This window comes from Rhagoletis pomonella, unplaced genomic scaffold (assembly GCF_013731165.1).
Source record: "Rhagoletis pomonella isolate Grant_MI unplaced genomic scaffold, Rhpom_1.0 Rhpom_scaffold_00010, whole genome shotgun sequence".
Classification (NCBI taxonomy): domain Eukaryota; kingdom Metazoa; phylum Arthropoda; class Insecta; order Diptera; family Tephritidae; genus Rhagoletis; species Rhagoletis pomonella.
The window spans coordinates 25,650,951-25,678,627 of NW_023458564.1; the positions used below are offsets into that span (position 1 = coordinate 25,650,951).

The window sequence follows — 27,677 nt, forward strand, 5'->3', positions numbered from 1 at the left end:
CAGCAATTACCAAACTTATTAGTATTAAGTTTGATTTGATCCGAATTTATGTACGTATGTACTTTTGTTGTCACACGAACCGAAGAGTCTTTTGTCAATCCGGACTCAAATGTTAATACTTAAGCTTTGAAGTCGACAGCGAGGGTATCCATATTAATATTTTTTCCGGTATTTTTAAAACAATTTTTATAAAAATAAATTTGACAATTTATTTATTTTATTTTTTTTTTAGTTTTTTCTTTTAATTATCTACTTTTTCTTTCTCTTTTATTTTGCTTACTTAATTTAATTTCTTTTAAAAAAATTTTCAGTTATTTATTTATTTACTTAAACAAACTAATTTTTTGCATGCTAAAAAAGTTTGCAAATTCTTAAACTTACCACTCCTCCTACAAACTTTCGTTAGATTTTTGTTGTGTGTCATACAAATCCAAATCCACTTGCTACTTTTAAAGTAACAAATTGTCATAAATTATAATAAAAGCAAAGAAACAAAAACTTTTAACAAACGTAATGGCCGCCGTTCAACGTAAATTGGTTCACAAGCAATTCAATTCCCCAATCGGATTATATTCGCAGCAAAATGTCAATGAGACATTGAGTCGTGAGCTGAAGGCTTTCGGCGCAGATGGGTAAGTTTACAAATTGTGTAATTTACTTGTAAATGAAATGCCTCATTTGAAAATGTATTTTTAATTTGTTTTACAAATTCTATAATAGTTAAGTTTCAATTTAGGGGATAGCACGTGACGCTTATTATTCCATTTTAATCTGCCAGAATATCGGTAATCTCAATAGAGCAATTATAGCAAATATGTCTATAGGACATACTCGAGCAAAAGGGAACAGTTCATTCCATGTAAATATGTTAAAAATGGTATTATTTGTATCTTGCTTTGCTAAAAAAAAGTAATAGAATAAAAAAATATGGGTGCATTCCAAACCGTCAAAATACAAAGCATCAGTCTCTTCCTTCTACTACTGTTCTTAATGCACTGGAAGTATTTGTGGGAGAGTGCTGGAGCTTGTTATAGAGATATGTACGTGAAATCAAATTCAGACTCACGGAGAACACTGAGCGTTTTAGGAAAAGGGGCGTGTCACCACCCAAACTAACTGAAACTTCCATATTGCATATCTCTTCGAGAGTACTCAAGATTGGTATTGAGATATGTATTTATGTGAAATCAATGCCTTACTCATGGAGAAAAATGAGTTATTGGAAGTATGTTACATCTGTTATGGATATTTATTTTATCAGGGAGAGCCGGCATTTGCCATCTATCTATATATAGAAAAATTAAATGTCTTTCGTATGACGGCAGAGCCTGACCAAACGGCTGAACGGTTTTCTATTCCGTAAAAAGTACATTTTTGGACCTTCTGTGTGGAAGGTTTTTCGATTTAAAAAAATTTTTAATTTTTTGTTGTTGTTGCCGAAAAATGAAGAACGCTGAGATGTTACGATTTCACAATTTCATAGAGTTTTCCGTATATTGAATGTCACTAAACTACTAAACGGCTGGACCGTTTTCGTTCATATTTGGAACATATATCAGCTCCTTGAGGGGAAATATTTCTACCAAAAATTTGCTCGCTAGGTGGCATTGCATTTACTTGCCGATTTGGCTCATATTTTGAACTTAGGTTAGCCAATTGAAAAAGAATATTTGGACAAAAAAATTACACGATAGGAGGCGCTGGAGCCGGGATATTCCCAAAAATTATTTTACGCTAGGAGAAGGATAGATATCTAATATATATTTGTCTAAGTATGTATGTATGTATGTATGTGCCAGGTTGAAGCCTAAACCGACGGACAGAATCGAACGAAATTCTGACAGAGTGTTACCATGACACCCGTGCCTATAATAAGGAGACAAAAATAGGGATTCGATAAGGAGGCGTGTCACCTCCCATAGGCGTGAAATGTTTATCAGCAATAACTTCGGAACCATAAACCCCACGAACTTGAAATTCGGTATACAGGCATAGCTATGGTAGGTGCTTATATAGGCATTTTTTTATCAGCTATAACTTCGACACCATAAGTCACCTGATCTTGAAAATTTGGTATGCCGACATCTCTATGGAAGGCGTTGAACATTCCATGGGCGTGGAATTTTTTATCAACTATAACTTCCGAACCATAAGCCCAACGAGATTGAAAATTGGTATGCAGGCACAGATACGGTAGGGGCATGGCACATTCCGTAGGCCTGGAATTTTTTATCAGCTATACCTTCGACACCATAAGTCACATGTGCTTGAAATTTGGTATGCAGACATATCTATGGAAGGAGTTTATAGCTTCTGACTTTGAACATCGATCTCGCAGGTTCGATCCCTGCTGAAGTCTAGAAAAAAGAAGTCTGATGAGGAGATTAGACTTTGTTGCTATTTCAATTTTTCCTCATAAAACAATCGTGGTACAAAGCTCAAGAGAAATATTAAAATGTTAATAAGCCACAATAGCTTTGACAAATAAAATATAACATCTTTAAATAATTTTTCATGTTTGTATAAAAACGTGGAGGAAATCCGGTAAAAGCTGGTTTATATCTAAACCGCACTCCAAGGAAAATTATAACTTGCGCAACCTGGTTGAAAAACTAGCATCTAACCATTGTGCAAACCCGTTTTTATTTTAGTGTGGCAGAATCGGCAAAAAATGTGGTAGATTTTCCAATTCAAATTTTATTAGGTACATATATCGCACACCGACGTCAAAAGAGGCACAACCCAAAAATTAGATCGGGGAATATAAGTGCAACTGGATCATACAGTACGCAGTTGATGCAACAACAAGTACAACATTAGTTTTCTAGTTAGAGAATATAATCATGAGGAAAGAAATATTTTCATTAATTTGAGAAAAACCATACATATTGATTTATGCAAAAAAAATCTACCAAATTATTTTTCCATTGCATAATACTTTAGCAAATATAAATATGCGGATTTTTGAAATATTAAAAAGTTAAGGCACAGATATATTTAAAGCAAAATTTATGATGTAAATACCTTTTTGAAAATTTATTGATTAATTTTTATTTCGTATTAGAATTGAGTTGAAATTTTAGAATTATGTGAAAATTGTAAACAAATGTTCTGTCTAAAAATGTTGTGGATTTTAAGCGTTGTGTGGTATTTAGATGTGGTAGACAATCAAATTTTAAAAAATATGTGGTAGATCTACCACATATGTGGTAGAGGTTTGCACATTGCATCTAACCGTGGTTGCGTACATTTGGCATACTGGTGCGAAATAGTGTCAATTGACCTTATTTCCGGTATTATTTACAATAAAACCTCGAATTTGCGTAAAAAACAAGTGTGCTTAAATTCTTAAACAAAAAATTATATCTCATTGGAAAAAATCGGAACGTCCCAATGACTTTGCACTGTTTTTGAAAGCTATTAGACATCGTTAGAAAGTTTAAGTTGACGCAATGGTTATCTCTCCATATATTTCTCCTCTAGGCTTTGCATGAACACCTCCATGAGTATAGCCGCCATTTACTAAGGCAGCACACAGGAGAGAGCTAGACACAATATATGCTATCGCCAGAAACAGTGGATACAAAAAAGATCTGGTGGACAAAATTAGGAAGGACTCGAAACGAAAAAGTAGGGACAAGAAAGAAAACAACGATGCAGCTTGGGCAGTGTTAACTTACACGGGTAAAATGACATACAAACTGGCCAAGGTTTTCCAAAAATTCAACATTCGCACATCGTTCAGAACCAGGAACAACGTCGAAAGGATACTGAACAACAGCACAAACGAAGAGGACACTCTAGATAAGCAGGGTGTATACAAATTAACGTGTGAATGCAGGTGTAGCTACATAGGGCAAACTGGCCGTAAGATTAAAACAAGATTCCGAGAACATATAAGAGACTACAATAAGAGGACACAAAAACCAAGCGTCACACCAGAATCAAACTTCGCAAATCATATGTTCGAAAATAAATGTACACCAATGAAAATTAATAAGGCAGCCAAACTCCTCCATGTACAGCATAAAATACGGCGTTTGAACATATTGGAAAACATGGAGATATACAAGCAGAAAACATTTCAAGGGAGAATTATAAACGAACAAGCAAACACCGTATCCGATGTAATATTCGAACCACTCAAGATGTTGTACGAAAAATATGAGAAGACCCCTGAAAAAAACGCCAACGCGAAGATACATACCTATGCCGCAGAGACGAAGAAAATGAAAATAACGGATTTCTATCTGCCGGAACAAGCAAGCAACCTAATACCTGCTAAATAACGGAACATAAACCGACGCAATCACGAAAAGCAAGAAAATAAAAATAATGGATTTCTACCCGCCGGCGAATACAAGCAACCAAAACCAACATCGGTTGACCTGCACTTTAAGCAAGACCAGCGAAGACCTTTGCCATCATTAATAGTGTCCAGAATTCTTCCTGTCAAACCAGCACATTTTAGATGGCAAATACCATCACAGAGCCAGCACGATAAGTAGCGTTCAGATTCGCTTTTTGGCAGTTATCAAGATCACACTTCATATTGAAATATTTAATAACACTTATGTTAATAAAAAGACAAGCAAAATAAGTTTAACACAACACACACAACAATTTAGGAGCTGATGTATTTAGCTCAAAAATATATGTAGCGAACAGTTTGAGTATCACTGTATTGTGACAATTAATAAACGCAGCGCAAACAGCTGTGACAAGAAATACTAAACGAAGTAAACAAAAAGAGCAAAAAGAAATGTGCAAAAATAGAAATGATCTCAGTTAACTACAAAGGAATAACAACAACAATGATAACAACAAACGACTCGGCAAGATTAGATGTAAGCTAGTGAAATTTAATTAAATTTAATAAAAACCACAAAAATCACAAAACTTTCACTTAGCTTCGGTTATTATCACACTAAGATGCTCGTAGGCACTTTTTATAGCAACTTTTACTCAAAATTAGCACAATAAACTTTGCAAAATACAAAGACCAATCAAGGCACAATATAAGTAGAACTTCACAGCTTGACGTTTGCGATATCAACATGCGATAACAATGACAGTTAAAACAGATAGTAACACGAATACATAAAAAGCGGAAGGAAACACGAACTATTCAGAACGAAAAATGACACTGAAGATGGCACAACGCCGAAACCGGTTTGTCTCCAAACCAAATTTGACAAGGGATGACGGAAAATCGTTCCACAATACATCATTTTTATTGGTTTCAGATAGGTATTCATGATGACTACTCATGACAAAAAATTTGTGTTCATTCAGAGCCTACTATAGTTTTCATGATGAAAAAAGTGTCTCCAAACGGAACATCCGTAACACAGGAAACCCGTATATATAGCTCTACCCAGAATTACAGCGGACGACGGTAAAGCGGTCGGCGGAAAGTGAACAGCTGCACAGTTGCCGCAGTGAAATCCGTCAGAGTAAACAAAATTGTGGCGCACGGCGGCTTCCGTCAAATTAAATATTTTTTTCGGTACGTGCGAGTATGTAGATTTTCTGGAAATAAAAATGGATGAAAACCTTGGAAAACTTGTGAAAATAATACAAATTACTACAATCAACACTCAATCAACATTGTGCCGTCCCCGCTGGGCGGTAAAAATATAAATAAATTTAAATCAACCGAAAAACGTCGGCGGCAAAAATGCTGCCGCCGCAATCATGAGCCATTCCATATGCCTTTGTGAGTTTTAATTTTGACAACTCTTAACCGGCGACCGCTTTACCGTCGTCCGCTGCAATTCTGGGTAGAGGTTATACGTTACTTTTTCATGCTGTAATTCCCACAGTTTTTTATTTCCAGAATTTTATCGACGAAAATGAATCTTAGCGATTCCACTGAAGTTCACTTTAATAATAGTTCTTATGAAAGACTGAGTAAATAACTCAGGACGTACTGGAGAATAATGCGCTATGGCCTGGTGTTCAGGATAACAATAGCAATATCTTCAAACGGGAAGCACTTATAACGCTTTCCAGCAACCGATTGAAGAATTCGCCTTTGGCCACAATTTAGATGGAGCTGAAGATTGTAATCAACATAGACGTATAGGTTTTCAGGAATCCTAATTACACAACTGCGATCAAAAGTAATAGTCGAACTTCAGCAAGTGTATAAAAATATATTTGAATGAAACAGGGTGTACCCTGCTTCTTTATTCCAAAGACACTGAAGAGTTTCAATATGTGTTAAGACTTTTTAACGCATTTATCTTATTTTAAATACGAAGGAAAACCATCCCTTTTTATCTGATTGCTGCAGATTAATAACAGATTCACGAGTCATAAATATCCAAAACAGCTTCCAATATCCAAGATTGCAACCCAACACACACTAAGAAACTGCCAATCCAACTTATGCACATCTATACCAATTATATAAAGAGAAGTCCATTTTCTTTGTAACAGGTAATCTCGCGAACGGCTGGTCCGATTTACATGAAATTTTGTATACAAATAGCTTTCGGTAACCACCATGTTTTAGACTAAAATTTTTCTTTTTATCGGGTAGGTGGACCAGGGACCGGTCTATTCGAAAAAATCTTATTATAGTCCGATTTGCTTAAAATTTAGTACGTAAGTAGCTTTTTAGGATATATTAGCATATATGACCCATTTTTTCCGGGAAGTGGTCCAGGGACCGATCTATTCGAAAAAATCGAATTCACGGTCCGATTTGCTTAAAATTCGGTGCGCAGGTAGCTTTTTAGCATGTATTAGCATATGTGATAAATTTTTTCCGAGAAGTGGACCAGGGACCGATCTATTCCAAAAAATGGTATTTATGGTCCGATTTGCTTAAAATTCGGTGCGTAAGTAGTTTTTTAGCATATATTAGGATATATGGTAAACTTTTTCCGAGAAGTGGACCAGAGACTGATCTATTCGAAATTCGTATTTACGGTCCGATTTGCTTAAAATTCGGTACGTAGGTAGCTTTTTAGCATATATTAGCATATATGATCCATTTTGTCCGAGAAGTGGACCAGGGACCGATCTGTTCGAAGAAATCGTATTTATGGTCCGATTTGCTTAAAATTCGGTACGTAGGTAGCTTTTTGCCTGGATAAGCTTATAGATTCCTGTTTTCCAATTTTCATGCAATTTCGAATATAAATAGCTTTAAGTAACGACCATCTCAAGGGGCGAATTCGTCACTAGGCAAGATTTTTTTGCGCCAATCAGAAACAACGGATACTGTCAAAATATAATTATAATATATAATATATCTCAAGTAATATATATTTAGAAAGCCGTTTGTTAGTTTTCGCAAGGCTCGAGAGCGGCTGAACCGATTTTTTTGAAACTGCCACCTGCCGCACGTGTCCCAAGGATGGGCTTAGGCTGAAAAAAAATCTATATGTAAAGGGGGCGTGGCAATTCCCATACAAACCGAATTTCTCATGCTACATATCTCTGAAAGTGTGCATGGTAGAGTTTTGGAAATTGGTATGGAGATATACGAAATCAATCGCATACCCTTGGAGATAAATTTTAGCCATTGTAAAAAGGGGTGTGACATCTCCCATACAAACCGAATTTTTCATACTGCTTATCTCTGGAAATTTTTTGGTAGAGTTCTAGAGTTTTGTATGGAGATGTACGAAATAAATCGCATACTCTTGGAGAAAAATTGGAACTATTGGAAAAGGGAGCGTGGCATCTTCCATACAAACCGAATTTTTCATACTGCCTATCTTTGGAAGTGTTCATGGTAGAGTTCTGGAACTTGGTATGGAGATATACGAAATCAATCGCATACTCATGAAGAAAGAGGGCAGCTGTTGGAGAGGGGGGCGTGGCACCTCCCATATGAATCGAATTTGTATACTGCATATCTCTGAAAGTATTCATGGTACAGTACTGGAACTTCGTATGGAGATATGTATATAGTTGAAATCAAGCCCATACTCATGGAGAAAATTTTGGCTTTTTCAAAAGGGGTGTGAGGCCTACAAACGTAGCGACCTTTAGCTATCTTTGAATGAATTTTTTTATTCTTCTGTAGGTGTGTTTGTTTGTTAAATCCTCCTAAATGGTTGAACGGATTTTAACGAAACTTTTTGTGTATTTGAGTGGGTCTCTGGATGGTTTAGTTTCACAATTTAATCCGACAGTTGGCGCTGTAGTTGAGTTATTACTAAAAATCTTATTTATGATCCGATTTGGCTAATGTTTTAAATATGTATGCAATACTATTGCAAAAACGTGCTGCCAAGTGGTGCTGAAATCGAGCTATTATTAAAAATAGCCAAGTGAGAAAAGGGGCCGTGAAGGTCAAATTAAATCGACCTGTTGCACCATTGGGTATATCGAACGCTCCTGCGTTGCGATTGGCCCAATGGATGTGATTTTCCAATATTATTATGCGTTCAAACTTTTAAGGTATTTCGTCTGAAATAAGTATATGTATATTGCATTTCTGTAGAACAATGATTCGCACCCATTTTGAAATTGCCACCTACTATACTGTAAAGCTTCTAGGACATTCACTATAGAACCGGGTCATTGTTGCCGCCAGGGAGTGAAGAGGAAAAAATTTATTTCGCTTTGTTAATAACCGTGCTATGAAATGCCGCACAACTGGAGAATTTCAAGAACGGATATAACACTTTCCTTAGGTTATTTAAAGCGGCAAATGACCACCAAACCTTAATCTTAGCAGACTAATGTGCCAATGAAAATCGTAAACGTGAATTGTTGGTGAAAATGTTGGACCAAAAAGTTTCAATAAAATATATTAAAATTTTGGGCGGGACGAAGTTCGCCGGGTCTGCTAGTATGTAGAAAATTTTCGATGTTGAGACGGTAAAAGGAAGACGTCTACCAACTGTGACTTATCGACTCAATTTTCATGGAGTTTTACATCGATCACCCTTCTTTTGGATTGGGAAAAGTGTTCCGATTTTCAGGACCACATTCATCACAACAAATTAGGATAAAAGCTGGGATATGAGCGCAACCAGCCTTTGAAAAGCTCAGTCGGAAGACCGTGGGCAGTTGCAACTCGGTAGTGATTCCATTTATCACAACACAAATCCAACACCAAATTTGTACGTCTGTATAGAATCTACATAAAATAAAGGTCACACGCTATGTACTATGCGCAACCGTGTCCTTGCAGTCGCGTTTCCTGGTTTGCGGTGATGGCAGCCCTCCATTAGACGAAAACATTCAGCAACTACTTAGAAACGTCTTTCCTATTGAGCTGCCATTTCAGGTGCGGATTTGAAAATTGTTGTCCTGATGTATATATATGTACATACATATATATATGTATACATATATCTCCACTAGGCACGAATAAAGGCGCGCCATTGTTTTGACGTCGAAATAGGACACATTGACGAAAAGAGGCGCGTAAAAAAACTTCGGCGAAAAAAAGACGCGTAACGGCCCAGCCAAAAATTGATAATCGGTTTTAGTGGCAACGTGTTCTAGAAGGCATAGCGTTATAATGCCTTCGATTTTTTCGCTTCTTTTAGGCATTGCCGGTAATGCAAAGTAGAATGTCCTACAATACTTTTTTTTATTTCGCTTCTTTGCTTCATTTCGAGGAATACAAAGTAGAATGCAGCATCGTAGTCAGCTAAAAAATAGAATAAATATCCAAAAATTCTTTTTCTGCCGTTGCTTTTTGTGGAAATTTGTTTCGCATAAAAATCATGTTTTGCTTTGTTCAATTTGCAGCAAAGTTGAAGTCAGTCAAAGAAGTGAAGTACAAAAGTGAGGAAGTACAATTATAAGCTTAATTAAATATGCATGTATGTACATAACGATTTTTAAGTAAAATCTAAATGCCTAAATACATATGTACATATGTATGTATAATAACTGATTTATAAAATTTTTAATTAATTTTAATCTCTTAAGACAATCTGTATTTTCTGATTTCAATTTAAAATAAATAAATATATACTTATCTAGGCATTCTACATCAGTTTCTCTATAAGGCATTCTTTGTTCGCTTCTCTGGATTCCCTTTATCCATGCGTTCTCCCTTCGTTCGAAGGTAATGCTGCGGGTAAGGGTTTACGGCCAATGACATGCCCATGTTAAAATAATGCCTTCTTGAAGCGATAGGGTAAGCGATTCCCATCGCCTAGCTCGTTTCCACTTTCGCTTCTGTAGTAATCGTTTTTTTTTTGCTGGGGGAGTATAGTGCAAAGAAAGACGCGTAAAACATTAATTTGCACCTGGCCAAGGACTGTCACTTCAGCATTATTCCCCAATAAACTCTTTGAGGAATGTATATACATACTATTACACCCGCAAACATAGTTGACCGCGAAAATAAGTTTACGCGTCTTTTTTCGCCGTCGATTGGGTTTAGGCGCCTTTCTTCGTTTCAGTTTTTACACCTTTCATGAGCATAAAGTGGTATTATAACTTTGATCCGATGTTTGTAAGTCCCAGACTAAGAGGAGATAGACCCATTAAAATGTATACTTAAATGAAATTTTGCAATACTTCCACCCATTATCAACAAAAATCTTAGAGTTAAAATTAAAAAGATCGGGTCACTATAACCTATAGCTCCCATACAACTGATTATTCAGATATAAGATTTTTGTTATAACTCCTCCATTTAAGTAGCTAGGAACATGAAATTTTACACTATTGTCACTCATTATCGAAAGAAAATGGCGAAGATCGGGTCGCTATAACCTATAACCTCCATACGGCTGATTGTTCAGATTCGAAATTCTTTGCAGCAATTTTCACTCATTATCAACAGAATGTTTACAGTAAAATTAACAAATAACGGGTCACTATAACCTATTTATTGCCTCCATGTAACTGATTGTTCAGATATGGGGTTTTACCTTAGAACTTCTTTATTTGGACAGCTAAAACCGATAAATTTCGTAAGCAATTTTATAAATAATAATACAAAGTCCACTGGAAAGTCGTCAAAATCTATGCTGTATAAGCTTTATTTCTTATACCACTTATTGTTCAGTTTTATCGATATATCTCATACATACCGATCACACGGCAGTCAAAATCACTTAGATTGGTATTGGTAAGGTATATCTTCCATATCTCTGATTGTATAGATATGATATTTTATATACATATGTATCTCCTCTATCTATGTATGCTGTGAATATATAAATTTTTTCAAATGCAGTAATCTGTTAAAGTAAAATTTTCAGATTCTCATGAAAGGTATGAAGCTTTCGGCATGGCCGAAGACAGCGCTGCTCTTACTTGTTTTTCTGTGTCCTTTTTTCGCGGTAAACTTTTGAGCTCGCGCGTTTGTTCGTGTCTAGTGACGATATATCTGTGGTCATAAGCAATAACCACCTAGACGAAGGTCCTCAATGTTGAAAAGTGGAATCATCTGAGCCATTCGTGAGCCCGAAACCAGCAAAGTGATAAATTAAATTGCTACGCTTATTATCCCATGTACATAACTATGTGGTTGCTATTCTAGCTGTAGTAAATAATTTAATTCCAATTAAATCTAAGCATACCACTTGAACTTGTTCACAATTTCAACGGACATATTGTGGTTAATTCACTAAGAAAAAGTCAGACAAAATGTGAAAACAAAATGCAATAATTGAGTGAATCATTGCGAACTTTATTCAAAATTCAATTCCCGCTACACTACACTCCGCATAATTTGTTTTTACAAGGGTATCAATAAAATTATTCATAACATTCAATACAGCAACAAATTGAAATATGATAGGAACCATAGCAATCAAGCAAAAATATGTAATACAAATACAAATACTTACATTACAAGAGGACGAACAATTTGCTTTGCAAATCATGCACTCAACGGAAGACAATACTTTGCACCAGCAAAAAAATAACAAAAAATCCGAAACCAAATAAATGCACAATATAATATTAACAGCGTAGAGATGCAGCATAAAAAAAAAACCGAAAAGCAAGCAAACAAAACATGAATAACGACATTTACCGCAACAAAACAAGACAAATGAACACAAAAAAATGAGCGAAACAAAGGGGAGCAGCAAGGGGGGAAGAGCAAAATAAATGGTTTGTAAGTGACATGCTTCGCAAGGCCAGCTTGACAATGTGAAAAACGAAACTGCAAATAAATTGACCATTGAATTTATTTCCATTTCTCCCATCAACCATTTGCAGTGCCACCAGACGGAAGCCTGATTGCGTATACGCCATGTAGTACGCACAAACCATCAGGCAAACACACTTGTCTTCACTTACATACATATGTACATATAAACCTGATAGATATGTATGTATGTACATTCATATATATTTTTTTATTTTCAATATCAGCTAACTTTGAACGTTGATTTTATTGTGCTCATGGCTGGGTGAATGAATACAAAGGGACATACATAAGTATGTATGTACAAGTAAGTGCTTATCGAAAATACACAGTAGGGTGGTCCAAAAAAATTAAAGTCGGAATTTTTGCTCTCACTCACTAGGATTGTTTTATACCAAAACAAATTATACCCCTGTTTTTTTTTGCAATCAAAAAAGTTGTCCATGTATTTTATGTGGGGAAAAAAATTGTTGGTTTAAGTGGAATAGAATCCTAGAAAAACAATATTTTTCAATCCATAAACTTTGTTTCTCCGCAGAACACTTTCGGTAATAATATCCAGACATTTATTTAACCGTGTTTTTAATACTAACTTTATATATATGTAGATCCCTCCCTAAAACCCAAAAAAATTCAATGATTTCGAAATTAAAACACAGTGATATATTTTTTCGATATAGAACAAGCATAGGGACTGAGAGTATTTACTTTTTCACTCACATTTTTGACCACTCTAATGTGCATACATATGCACACATGTATGTATGCTATTGCCATAGCATTATGCCATTTGACGCATCGCTTACAAGTTTTTGTGCATATTTGTAGCCAATAATGCATAAAAGTTGGCAACGTATGCACTTGCATTGCATATACATACATTCATACGCGTATTGTATATATATGTAGGTAGGCATCGTTGTGTGCAAGGATTGGCCATTGTTTGGTTATTGCATGCGTGAGTGCGCATTTGTGCAATACATATCATCACATTTGCAGTCCCTGCACTTTTAAAATATTCCATGCGCTCAGCGTTCATTTGGAAAACTGCATAGATGTATGAAAAAAAAACAAAATAATAAATAATACAACAAAATAATAAACAAATAATACGCGCACACATACCCTGCGAAATTGCGAATAACTCAGCATGACTCCGCGACTATTCGCATAGGAACATTCGACCAATACCACTTTGGATATCCTTACATGGAATTAACTGATCGCTTTTGCTCGAGCATGTCCTATGAAGAGAACAACAGCTCCCCTCTTTACACGTCCGCATATAAAAAGTGAAATGAAGCTTTTAAAAATTAAGACTAAAATTTATGGCGGTTACGATTCGAACCGGTGTTCCCAGGTTCACTAAGCGAATACTCTCCCGCTACTTGCCAATGCCACTAATGAAATTTCGTTGACTAAGCGCGCACCTATCACTAAATCGTTAATTTTTTGCGCTAGAGATGAAGCGCGGACTAACCCGTAAAAGATTAGTCGAGACTAATTGATCTCCAATAATACCCGTATGAGACTAGTTGCGACTGATTAATGCCTAATTGTACCCGATTGAGACTAACCCCGGAAGACTCTCTCTGGAGATTTTTCTCACAATTTTTTGCAGGGTTCATACATTTGCTCTACACTCTGACCACTTTGAAAATGAATACTCCTATGTGTATGTTTTTTTTTTGTTGCTATTACTTTTACTGGGCGTAGAAAAATTGTCCATATAAATATTTTCCACATCGCAACATTCGATACTCAATAAAAGTAAAATAAAAATAATATGAAAGTGTCTATAAATAAACGCAGCATAGAAAATACTGGAGAAGTGAAATGAAAATAAAAATAGTTAGTTTCGTTAAAAATGGATGACACAAGGTTATCCATGTGTCCATATCTATATATACAATTCTTTTAACAATAGGTATAAAAAATTGCATTTAAAAATCGCAATCAATCGTATTGATTTCATATTATTATCCTTCAAGTGTAAGTATACACAGACATACACACATTTATTTCTGCAAGTACGTTAGTGTAACCCACATCTTTTTTTTCAAGTTCTTATTTGTCCTCTTTGTACAGTAGGTGTGAAATCAACCGATTTTCTTTGGGAATTTCAATTTTCAGAAACGATGAAATAAACAAAAAAAATATATTTTTCTGTAGTCATGTCAGAAGTACTCTAAAACTAGCAGAAATATACTTAGGTTTGCTCAATGTAATTGGTCAGTTGATTACACTCGGTCAAATTCAATTCTACGATAGCAGTTAACAATTTTTTTCTACCGTTATTGTTTACGAATTTTTAATTGCATATTGTGCGAATTGCATGCGCAATTGAAAAAAAGTTTGAAATGCCGCATTACGAGATATGTAAGTAGTATTAGGTTAGGTTGGGTTAGAGTGCATAGAACGGAGCACACGTAGGCTGGAAAAGGCGATTGTGACTTCACTGGCAAATGCCATTTCTTTCTTTCCACCGATTGCGTTTTATATAGTACAAAAACTCGAGGACGTTCTCCGAGTTCAGGTCGGAATAAAGCTCCAAAAAGTACTAGTTCAAGAATTGGTTACGCGTTTCGAGCAAGGCTCGATGCTCTCAACCTCTTTCTCGTCTCTGCAACTGCGACAAAAATCGTTGGTGAGGTATCCCAACCTTTTTCCGTGCGTGCCATCAGGTAGTGTCCGGTGAATACTCCGCAAACTAATCTGAGAGAGCCATGAAATGCTTTACATAAATCCTTGACCAATTTGCCTGGTAGTATGGCAGGTGCTTTCCACAGCCCACATGGTATTTACCTCCTCCATGAGTTCTGCCTTTTTCTGTGTTTGCAGAAGTTTACAGGTATGCTCGAATTTTGAGCAGAATAGGATTCAGATATTTCCGGCTCATCGGCTATGCAGTTTTCAGGAATTTCCATGTATCCAGGGAGCCATACAACAGTCAAGGAATATTTTTATGCCCGCAGATTGAGAGCCTTCTCAAATTCTATAGCTACTGTGAACGTGGCTCCGTAAATTTTAGAGATTTGATAGCAGTCTTGCCGTCAGAATAAATATGGCTGAGTTTAGCGCGATTTAACTCTTTCATTCATCATGCAACCCCATCTGTATATATAGCCGTCGACCCTGTGTTTAAGTCTGTGGCACCTTCCCATTTGTTTCTCTACGGATTCTTATGGAGAGTTTGTTGTCTAAACAGAGTAGAGGAGTGATATAATCAAGCTGTCATAGATTATCCGGTAGATTTTCAAGGACTTTTGCATGCCCACATCTGAAGTCTCTTCACGGCTGCCTCACTACTCCGGCCCGAAATTTGCCGTAGGGATGCATAGGTGGAAGACTTTACATTATTTCGCCAGATTAAGGTAGGTGTATTGGCCTTTCTGGAGCAGTCTGCGATGTTTCGGTTGCAGTCATGTTGCTTATCTAGAATAACTCCATGGTATTCCACCTCGGTTAGGGGTGTAAGTTCCACCCCATTTAGGATGGGAGGTTCGAAGAGAGGAGTTTTATACTTCGTTGTGAAGAATACCATTTCGGCCATGTCCACACTCCTTGTACCAAATGTTTACAAGACTGAATGCATTTTTCAATAGCTCACTCAGGAGCTGCAGATGTTTACCCATGGCTACGATTACTGTGTCATCAACGTACGCTAGGAATTAACAACCGGTGCTCTTTAGGCTTATAAGAAGGCCGTTAACGGTTAGTTTCGAGAGTAGAGGATAAACAATGCCGCCTTGGTAACTGTCTTTCGTCACATACTTTGTTATGGAGCCGTGTGCATTAGTGCATTATTTCAAAAATGCCAAATTTTGAGTTCTGTCACTTTTGAAGATCGTGTGCGATATGAGCGGCCCTGTCTCTTTTTGGTAAAAAGGCTACCTTCGCCTGTATCCACTCATTAATATGTGACTTAAAGTTAGGCAGGCTGTAAAAATCTGAGAAAGCAGAGGGCACAGTATGTCCTCAGCTTCTTGTAGTTGGAGTGGAAAGATTCCGCTAAGTCCCGGAGATAAATATTATTGTTTAATAAATTTTTTAGAGATTTATTACATTTTAATTAAAGACCAACTTTTTTTAGCATCAGTACGAAAGATCTTATTGAAATATAATTTGAAATTTATGCAAATGAAATTTGTTCAAGTTCGGCCAAGTTAAACTACAAACAAAGAAATTGACAAATGAACATTCTCTTACTGATAATAATATTTTGCCGCTTACACTTTTTGAGAATTTTACGCTGCCTCCGCATAGCAATGGTTCTAATTAGAAGCAGAAATACACTCCATTTAGATTTGCTCGGACCAGTGATCGAACCCTGGGCTCTAGTCGTCACATACGATATCGTATTACTCCGCTTATATGACTGATGTTGAAGCCTAGGGCTTTTTCTGAAAAGATGTCCACATTAGAGTTAAATTGTCACTGCAAAATTGAAACATATACCTGACGGTATAAGCATAAGTGAAACAAAAGTAAGAGTTCCTTTGAAATCGATTCAATCGCATATTGCCACCAATCACCTGAAAAGCAAACTTACACTGAGTTATGGATTCGAAAGTAGTACGAGTACTCTCAGTTTAAGCATAAGTTTAAATGCCAAATAGGACCAAATATTTCGATTCGTCTTTTTAGCAACAACTGCAATACCTTAAGCACTTTCGCTCTCTTCGGGAAGGATAATATGGAATAATTGTATACCGCAATCAGTAAGATTTTTCTGTCGCATTAAGTAGGAGTGCATAAAAAACCAACGGTATTCAACGAATTTAATAAATTCAATTAAGGCCTTGCAAAATATTCATTCATTGGCGATACCGAATGTTAAAATCCGTTTGCTGGCTCAAAATCTGGAAAACCGTGTTCAGACATGCAAACCTATCCGATATTCTTCCTGTTCATACAAAACGAGGAGGGACCAAGAGCAGACACCAATGTCAAGTAGACTTACTTTTCTCCTTACACTACAACTGTTTGGGCCTAGACAAACTTCCCAATGCCTGTCTCTTTTGAAATCTTCCACCAGTTCAAACCGAGGTTATTTTTCACTGCCCTCCGTTTCGACCGTGGGCGCCCTTGCTTAGGTTGTGCTCCAATCTATGTCGAGGGTATGAATATTTTCAGCGGAGAATCATTGTCCATATGTACAATCTACCAAATTCAGCACAAACGTTGTACTTTTATACGCTTAATTACATCAATTTCATTAAAAATAAGGGCGGTGCTGACTGCAGCAATTCCTACGAGTAGCTTTACTGAAGTTAATTTTTTTCTCCACATGGGTTTCTCGTATTGTCCACAGAGCGCGAACGGCGATGCAAGGCTCGGTATTGGAGTATTTGGTCCTGGGCAGATGAAGGACCGCCTCACTATATGAACTGTCTGGCTTAAGGATATGTAGAGAAAATTTGTTGAATAAATTTTCATAACAGGGCCTCTATGAACATCAAGTGAACTCTTGCCAAAAGCAGCCGCCTAGCCGAACTATAGCCATCCCTGAAAAATTAATTAAGTAAAGAATTTATCCTAAAAACTGGTAGCGTGGAATACTCTTTGCTTAGCATTTAAGTGATTTACTTGTGTACATCCAATCAACAGCAAATGGATACATGCCCTTTTGCATAAATACCTTCGATATATATGCATAGTTACTAGTAGTTCAGTAATCTCCCTCGATATCTAATAAATCGCGCAGCATTACCCTATTCAACTTTGGTTTATTTACGTTAATAACTTTATACTTACTCGTACTGTGAAATTTGGTTTATGTAAAAGTGTGTGAATGTTTTTTGTTTATCATTAATTCAATTTTTTTAAGCCCCGTCCTAATACATGCTCCGATATTCATGCTTCACATTCATTTTGTTGTAACTCTGAGCAGATACCACTCCTGTACTACCTTCTTCCCTATTCCGTCCACCAACAATAAAAACAATGTACATTCGCTTTCGTATATGTACTCTTAAAAAATCAGTGGCATTGCCTTTTCAAGAATATCAACTTTCCTGTGTCTTATAACAGACAATTCTATAAAGCGCTTGTTTTTCGCATTCGCAATGCATTGCTTTTCACCCTCTTCCCACACACTCACTTCCCTTACAACTGTCCACAGAATTGCACTTTGTTGGCCACAAGTTTGAAAATAGTAAGTAATAGAAACAGTTGTAGCAGAGATTGATGATGATAACGATAATGATGATAGAGCTCTAATATCAAAGCGTTGCTGCAAATGTTGGACAATCAATTTGCTAGTGTGTTGCATAGAATTAAGAGACACAGCTAGATAAATATCGAAGTATGTATGTATGTATAAACATAAGTATATGTATACTAGTAAGTCCTCGTATATGTACAAACATACATTTGTTTTGGCTGCCACTACTGGCTGGTTTGAAGAATGGTTGGACAAAAGTTTTATGAAAATTTATTTTGTGTCGCAAATCAACTAAAGACTAAAGAAATCAAAAAAATAGGGCAAAAGGAAAAATAAATCCCAAGATCCATCTGACTTTCAGAGATCAAGACACAAGATCATACATTTTTGTAATAGTGAATAACTTCCTATCATATTAAGGTAGCGTCTAAAATGTCAGCTTAGTGTTGTGGCAGATTTTTCTGATCCGCTTTTCTATTCATAATATCGACTTGGAGGGATATTTCGCGTTCTTTCTGGCAAAATGGAGAATTTCTAAGGAGCTAAGGAGCAAACTGCGGAATGCTTCAAAAAAAAGCCCTCTCACTCCAAATTGATATTGTAGACTAAGAATTCATATGAATATCTGGCATCCCTAACTGACTACAATATAAAGTTCCGAATTTTTCCTGGAAATTAAATTCGAAACTTCGAGGCTATGTTTAAAATAAAAAAAATATTCTATAAAGCTTTTACATTAGAGCGTGTAAAATAATAGATAACTGTCGCACATAATGTCTGACCTAACCTAAATAGATGCGTACATTTCATTATCTTAAGCGCTATGAAATGCCTCCTCGTTTTAAGACCGTTAGTAAAAAGGCTTACTTATCAAATTCAAGTGCTGTTGACTCAATTAAAGCACCTAGTAAGATGTTTTGTCGAAACAAAGCAATTTCGCACTTCTTCTGAACACTTTCACACAAAGGTTTGTTCGCTTTCTCATCCCGACTTATAGCCTCGCGCCATGTTTATTTATTTTAACAATTTTCTAAATATAGAATTAAAAAAAGTGTAGCGAGATAGGTAATTTTGAGAAATTTTAAATCTATTGCCCGGTTGCACCGATCAGTTTCAAATTTATCAGCCAGTTTAAATTTAAAATTACACAATTTTGCTCGGAAAATTTGTCGATTTTTTATAAAAAACGCTGATCTCCTCAATTTTTTTAATTTCGTGACATGTCAAAGTACAGCTTAAAATATTGTTTTTACATGTAATTACTCAGGTTTTATTGGGTAATACCTGCCGTGGCAATGCATAAATCGTTCAGTATCAACGTTTTAATTTTGGTAGTCTCTTTTCGAAAGCATATTTTCGGGCACTAAGCCGATTATAACTGTCTAAGATGGGTGCATATGTATGTTCCTAATAATACCGGAGTAATTACATGTAAACACAACATTTTAAGCTGCATTTTAACATGTCACGAAAATAAAAAATTGAGAACATCAGCTTTTTTTTATAAAAAACCGACAAGCGAGACCTGTAAAAAACTTTTTTTCAAAAACCGCCCATATTCATTTTTCTTTAATATCTATAATGTATAGACATCGGCCTGTATGTATATTTTTGCACTTTCACATACCTTGTTTAATCTTAATTGAATACCTTAAAACTTGTTCTTCAAATGTTGCATTCTTACCAGCAGTAGTTTTGGCTAGCTCGAGAATAGCAAAATCATAAAGATAGAGTTTGGTTTTAAAACTCCTTTCTGGCGCATGCAGGGTAGGTTTTTGTACGTGTGTATTTGCGCATTTTTTTTTAATATGTTTATTGCACTCATCCGTACCTGGTCTGAAAAATTATGCCCAAGCCGCGGCCTATCTATACTACGTGGTAGCTTCATACACATACATGCTTATACATAGCAATTTCAGTTTAAATTAAACCATTTGCAAATTAAGCGAAACCATTTTCAAATTAGATTAAGCCTTTTTTCAGATGAAACGAAAACTTTTTCAAATTAAATTAAGTCTTTATCAGATAGAATGCAACTTTATTCAAATCAAATGAAACATTCTTAAATTAAGTATTAATGTTGTAGAAGATAATAAGAGCTGCGAAACTGAACCGCTCAGGAACAATATTTTACAAGAGCGTGCAATTGCTGGCGTACGCCGATGACATCGGCCTTTCCCAAGTTGGATAAAGAAGCAAAGCGAATGGGTATCTTGGCAGCCACGTCGCTGTTGACAGTGATAATTTTGAGAAAGTGGAGAATTTCGTTTACTTGGGAACCAGCATTAACACCGATAACACTGTACGGCAAAATCAACTTTTTTTCTGTGTATTGGACCAAACCAATTTTTTTTTAAGAGCTTGAGTCATAGGTAACAGTGATTTCTCCGTTTTTCCAAGTTTCGAAGAACATTTTTTTTTAAAATGGGTATCGTTGTAAAGACGATTAAATCCCATTTCCTCTGCTGTGCATATTTGTAAACTTCGTACATAAAATTTTGAGAAAAAATTGCTAACCGATTTTTAAAAGGTTGGTATTGTTATAAAGGCGATTAAACCCCCTTTCTTCCAGCATGCATATTTGTATACTTCGTATATAAGAATTACAAAAAAACCACATTTAAAAAAAATTAAAAAAAAAATTTATAAATATAAAAAATTATAAAAAAATTTATTAAAAAATATTTTAGACAAAAAAATACTAACCGATTTTTAAAAAATTGGTATCGCTGTAAAGGCGATTAAACCCCTTTCTTCTGAAATGCATATTTGTATACTTTGTATATAAAAATTTGAGAAAAACCACATTCAAAGGAAAAAATAACTTTAAAAAAAATATTTTAAACAAGAAAATTACCAACATATTTTTAAACAATTGAAACCGTTGTAAAGACGACTAAACTCCCTTTCTTTTGATATTCATATTTGCATACTTCATACAGAAAAATTTGAGAAAAACACTTAAAAGGAAAAAAATACCACCTTTTTCTTATAAAAAATATTTTAAACAAACTTTTTTTTTCTCTTAAGTGTTTTTTCTCAAACTTTTATTCACGAAGTATACAAACATGCATAAAAGAAGAAAGGGGATTTGATGCCTTTACAACGATACCAATTTTATTAAAAATCGGTTAGTAATTTTTTTGTTTAAAATATTTTTTTTTATACAAAATAAAGTAATTTTTTCATTTAAATGTGTTTTTCTAAAATTTTTATATACGAAGTATACAGATATGCATATCACAAGAAAGAGGGTTAAATCACCTTTATAAAGATATGAATTTTTTATAAATCAGTTTAAAATTTTCTGAAATATTAAGTTTTTAATTTTTCGAAGCTCTGACATTTGACCCGTTATAGCACCTGTAATATAAGTTTTCACGAAAAAATGTATATACCATATAAATAAGAGCAAAAGGCGGACCACGTCTGTATTGTCCCTTTTTTTGCTTTTTACATGTAATAATTAAAAATAATTTTTTACCAAAGGTCCAATTTCTAACTTCGAAGGCCCATATCACGATTTCGTAGGCTAACTTCGAAAAACGGAGAAATTACTTTTTTTACTTATGACTCAGTCTCTTAAAAAGAGTTGGTTTGGTCAAATACCCAGCCGAGCGCTGTACATTGTAATAATGTCAGCATGTAAAAACAATGCAGATTCACTCTTGCCAACAAGTGCAACTTTGGACTGAGTAGGCAATTTAGAAGTAAAATCCTCTCTCGTCGTACAAAGATCACAATCTATAAGTCACTCATCATGCCTGTGCTGGTGTATGGCGCAGAAGCATGGACAATGACAACATCCATGAGGTGGCTCTTGCTGTATTAGAGAAATATTTTGCGGAAGATTTATGGGCCTTCACGACTTGGTGATGGCAAATACCGCAGACGATTTGAGGTCTAGCTGTAAGCAGCGAATTAAAATTCAGCGGCTCCGCTGGCTTGGTCATGTCGTTCGAATGGACTCCGACGCTACAGCTCTGAAAGTATTAAACTCCGAACCCGCCGGTGGTAGCAGAGCAAGAGGGAGGCCCCCACTGCGATGGAAAGACCAAGTGGAGAAGGACTTGGCTTCACCAACTAACAAACTCTCTAGCACAAAACTCTTACAAATTACGAAAAGATCTCATAAGACTCCTATAACAGACTTGGATAACCTCATAACATAATTCTTGTAAAAATACTTAATTAGGGCTCATAGTACTATTTTTATGAGATCGTAACGCTACTAGAGTTCGTAAGCCTTTATATCTCATAATAAGACCGTCTTGAACCTTTTTTATAAAACTTCAACTCTCAAAGAATTATACTCTTAAAAAAAATGCTCATATGATTAGTAAATTGTTATGATACTTACAAGAAAACTCTTGTAAGATATAAAGTATAAAACCACTTATAAATATGCCCTTATGAGACGTAGAATGGAAAAACACGTATAAGAAAACTATTACGAGTACAAAAAAATCATTACTCTCATAAAAACTACAATAGAGGTGCACTTATATCAAGTAAAATATTTTGTCAGCCAACATACCTTGTTTCAGTTTTAATCTGTCAAAATGGATAAGTTTAATTGAAAAAAAGTTAAAAAATCCACTAATTTGCGAAGGAAAATTCAGAAGATTTATCTTAAAGCATTTGTCCAATATAGAATTCCCACATTCTCCCAATTGAAAGGCATATTTCCTCATGTTCAATAGTTTGCACAATTTTACATGACATTCTGAGAAATTATATAGTTAATTCATTGCAAAAAGTCGGAATAATCAAAATTTTGATTATTTTTGAGGCGCTTTGCCTTTTTTCAAAGTAAAATGTTTATTATTATCAGTAAAATTTCAATACCCATAAAATCTTAAATAGCTTATAATTTCGAAAATTAACTTCTCAAAGTCTATAATACTTATATGAAATTCTATTCTACTTTAACTTCTGCCATTGAAAATTTAACATCGATTTGCTATGAATTAATTCTTATGAAATTACCTTTACTCTACAAAAATAACAAGGTTGGCTAATTATTATGCCTTATTTTAAAAAGGCATCGAAAAAGAAAATAAAGTTAAAAATGGCGGCGTCTTGCGCTTATTTGCAAATAGTACCACTAATCAATACTTATTTGCGTGATTTAGTTATTTGCAACCAAAAAATTAACTCAGCGTTTATACGACAAATTTTACCATTTTGCAACTTGTCATTTGCAAATAATAAGTGCGTATAAACGTAGTATATCTCTTATTACTTGAGTTTTATGAATTCTTGCATTATCCATAACTAAAAGTGAATTTAATAAATCAGGTCTGCATTCAATTTTATAGAATTTTTTGGCGAATAATTGTGTAATTTGAATTTAACTTTGTTGCGCGTGTAATTTGGACCATTGAACAGCAGAGGAAGAGCCCCCAGCTGCGTGAATTACGTTTTTGTCTTTTAAAATGCCTAACCTGGTTTTCCTACGCTATGAATATGAAGAAAATCTATATATATAAAATAATAGCCGTTTCGTTGTTCGGAGTTAACTCAAAAACTACTACATGGATTTCAGTCAAATTTTCAGAGGTTATACCTTGCATATATGGTCCTATTATAGGCTACCAGACAACTCGATAGGTGGCGCTGGGGTCGAGTTATTTATACAAATCGTATTTATGAACCGATTTATTTTAAATTCAAAATGTAAGTTACCAGCTTGATGGAAAACACGTTTACCAAAAATAGACCCGCTGGGTGACGCGGGAGTCGGGTTATTTATAAAAGTCGTTTTTATGAACCGATTTCTTTCAAATTCTAGAGGTATAGTTTCAGCATAATGGAAAATATGTTTACCAGAAACGGATCCGCTAGGAAGCGCGGGAGGCGAGTTATTTATAAGAGTTGTATTTATGAACCGATTTCGTAAGTATTATGAAAAAAGCACTTGCGAGTCGAGTTATTTATAAAAGCCGTATTTATGAACCTATTTTGTTGATAAATATACATTCGAAACGTTTATTACTATAATTTTGATTTTTTTTTTCATTCGAAACATATTCAGCCTTATCATGAGTTTCAACTTCCCTGAACCGGTTCACTTTTCGCTTTTGGTTTCCATGTACTTACTATGGGGGGAATCAAAATTTTCGCGTGAATTTATTTTCGGGCGAAACTCAGGATAAGGAAGATTACATATATAAAATGACAGCCATTTCCGTTTTTCGGACTAAACTCAAAAACCACTCAATAGAGCCCAGTCAAATTGTCGGAGGTCCTATTATGGGCCACTGGAAAACACGCTGGCGGCGCTGGAGTAGAGTTACTTATAAAAGTCGTATTTATTATAAGATTTCATTCAAATTCGCAGCATGACTGCCTGTCTGATGAAAAATTCCTTTGGTAAAAATTTACCCACTCCGTATTTTTTATAAAATCTGATTGGAATTCATAATTCGTATTCATTTCATGACAAGCAAAGGTTTTGCAGAAAAGGGACCCAATAGATGGCGCTGCACCCGAAATATATAACGGGTGATTTTTTTGAGGTTAGGATTTTCATGCATTAGTATTTGACAGATCACGTGGGATTTCAGACATGGTGTCAAAGAGAAAGATGCTCAGTATGCTTTGACATTTCATCATGAATAGACTTACTAACGAGCAACGCTTGCAAATCATTCTGCCACAACGTCGAATTTTCAGTGAATGGGCCCTAGAAAAGTTGGCAGAAAATCCGCTTTTTTATCGACAAATTTTGTTCAGCGATGAGGCTCATTTCTGGTTGAATGGCTTCGTAAATAAGCAAAATTGCCGCATTTGGAGTGAAGAGCAACCAGAAGCCGTTCAAGAACTGCCCATGCATCCCGAAAAATGCACTGTTTGGTGTGGTTTGTACGCTGGTGGAATCATTGGACCGTATTTTTTCAAAGATGCTGTTGGACGCAACGTTACGGTGAATGGCGATCGCTATCGTTCGATGCTAACAAACTTTTTGTTGCCAAAAATGGAAGAACTGAACTTGGTTGACATGTGGTTTCAACAAGATGGCGCTACATGCCACACAGCTCGCGATTCTATGGCCATTTTGAGGGAAAACTTCGGAGAACAATTCATCTCAAGAAATGGACCGGTAAGTTGGCCACCAAGATCATGCGATTTGACGCCTTTAGACTATTTTTTGTGGGGCTACGTGAAGTTTAAAGTCTACAGAAATAAGCCAGCAACTATTCCAGCTTTGGAAGACAACATTTCCGAAGAAATTCGGGCTATTCCGGCCGAAATGCTCGAAAAAGTTGCCCAAAATTGGACTTTCCGAATGGACCACCTAAGACGCAGCCGCGGTCAACATTTAAATGAAATTATCTTCAAAAAGTAAATGTCATGGACCAATCTAACGTTTCAAATAAAGAACCGATGAGATTTTGCAAATTTTATGCGTTTTTTTTAAAAAAAAAGGTATCAAGCTCTTAAAAAATCACCCTTTAGAAACCCCCACGGGTAGACGAGTTTACTTTTCAGATGGCTAAATCAAGGATGCATTTAAGTATGCATATAAAGACCGTAACACTGTGCAAGCGTGATCTTGCATCTACCTCCGATTGACGAAGTTGCTCGAGGCGGCCGTTATTACAGCAGTAAGACTCAAAGAAACCAATTCATATATATTTAGACGAATTGTAAAAGTGGCGAGTTGGCAGGCAAATATCCACACACACCACATCTGTCCAAGAAGGAACACGATAGGTATATCAATGGCTTCATTTAAATGATATTCATGAGCTTACACGACTCATTTAGCCAATTTACGCGAAAACTTTTCATCCTGTGGGGCAGCGAGGATTCTTGGCCTTCCTATAATTGAAAACGCTTATCTGTGCTGTTTCCGTATAAGGACTTTTATTGGCTTACATGGTACACCGGACCAATGCTAAAGTTGCAGGATCATAGAAGAATATTACGCACGCTTGACAGAGATTTCACAGGTGGAAATAAGACGATAGGTAAAACGCATTACACTGAAGGGGATTAGTATTCCATATGGAATCACATCGCTACGATTCTTGGCATATGTGTGAGGAGGATTCCGTTTTTTAGTCGTTTCAATTTAAACTAAAAATGTTGACTTTACAGACTGCTTTTGCATTTAAACGTTATTTTTGAATTGGCCAACGAAAAAGATCTTATTAGGCGCCGCGAAGCAAGCGGGTATTTGCTAGTATATACATATATAAACAAACTTTGGCAGTTTAAAGTCCAATATATGAATAGAAAAGAACCAAAGCAGCTGTTTTACTTCTATAACTTATTTAATAAGCCTTGACCGTAACGAAGAGCAAGGCGTAACAGGAAATTCACTGTAAACCAAAAAATTTAGTTGAGTGAAAAAGATTTCATTTAATTTGAAAAAGGTTTCGCTTAATCTGAAAATGGTTTCATTCAATTTGAAAAAAATTTCATTTAAACTGAAAATGCTATAGAGCTCCTTGGGTTTTCCAGGTCACTCATACGCCCTGTTGTTCTATCGGCGATTGCTTGCTGAGAGTAACTTGTGTAAATTAGGTTTCTCTCATAAATAACTATTTTCTAATATTGCGAGATTTTTGTTGGAGATATTTTCTCTTTTTCTTATTTACTATATGAAAAGCAGAAGAAGAAGATATGAAAAGCTAAAAACTATATTATTTTAAAAATTTAGTTTCCATTCTAAATTGTTTTTTTTTTCTTTTTTTTTACTTTTGATGCGATTAGCATTAAAAAAAAGGTTCCAAACCAATGCGTGGCTACAAATGTACATAATACAACAGTAGTAACAATGATTTTCTACTAACTATTTTGTATCATTTCATTTGCAAAATAGCTTACCGAACCAAACAACAATAACTCACTTAATCTACTTAGAATGCATTAAAACCGAAGTATGCCAAATAAAAGTTGCAATCCAAAGTGCATTTTTTGCTCTGAAATGTTTTTCTTTAAATTTGTAGATAGCCCATTGTTTTTTAAGTATGTGTGTGCTGTGGCAAAAGTTTATAAATATAAAGAAGTTCTTAATATGCACGAACATACATTTACATATCGCAGATTTACTTCAAAGGGGACATAACTCAAAATTTGTAGTTTTTGAATTATGCGCTAAACATATGCACAGACCTTTTATTTACTTTTCTGGAAAAGCTCGAACAAAATTTTATTAGAATTTGCAGAAGAATTTTAAGGTAAAGTCTTCCTTGCCCATATGACTAATATGTGCTCAGAAATATATTTTTTTTCGCGTTGTTTGGCAAAGGTGTCATTTTGAGTTGTGTCATATTTGATGTGGGTGTGCGATATGTTTGCAATATATGGCCTTGGCAATTCATCCTTCTTTGTAACTGTCAAGTCTCATTCACCTAGCTGATTCGATTCGATTTAAATTGAATTGAGTGCGTTGAGTGCTGGTTGTTC

General features: G+C 35.4%; 1 protein-coding gene across 1 annotated transcript in view; it reads left to right on the plus strand.

The window, feature by feature from the left end:
- Positions 1-513: 513 nt before the first annotated feature.
- Positions 514-27,677, plus strand: part of LOC118746567 — a 545,514-nt gene continuing 518,350 nt past the window's right edge. Inside the window, exon 1 of the mRNA XM_036480410.1 lies at positions 514-632. Coding sequence (XP_036336303.1) covers positions 514-632 — 119 coding nt within the window. The remainder of the gene's footprint in view (positions 633-27,677) is intronic.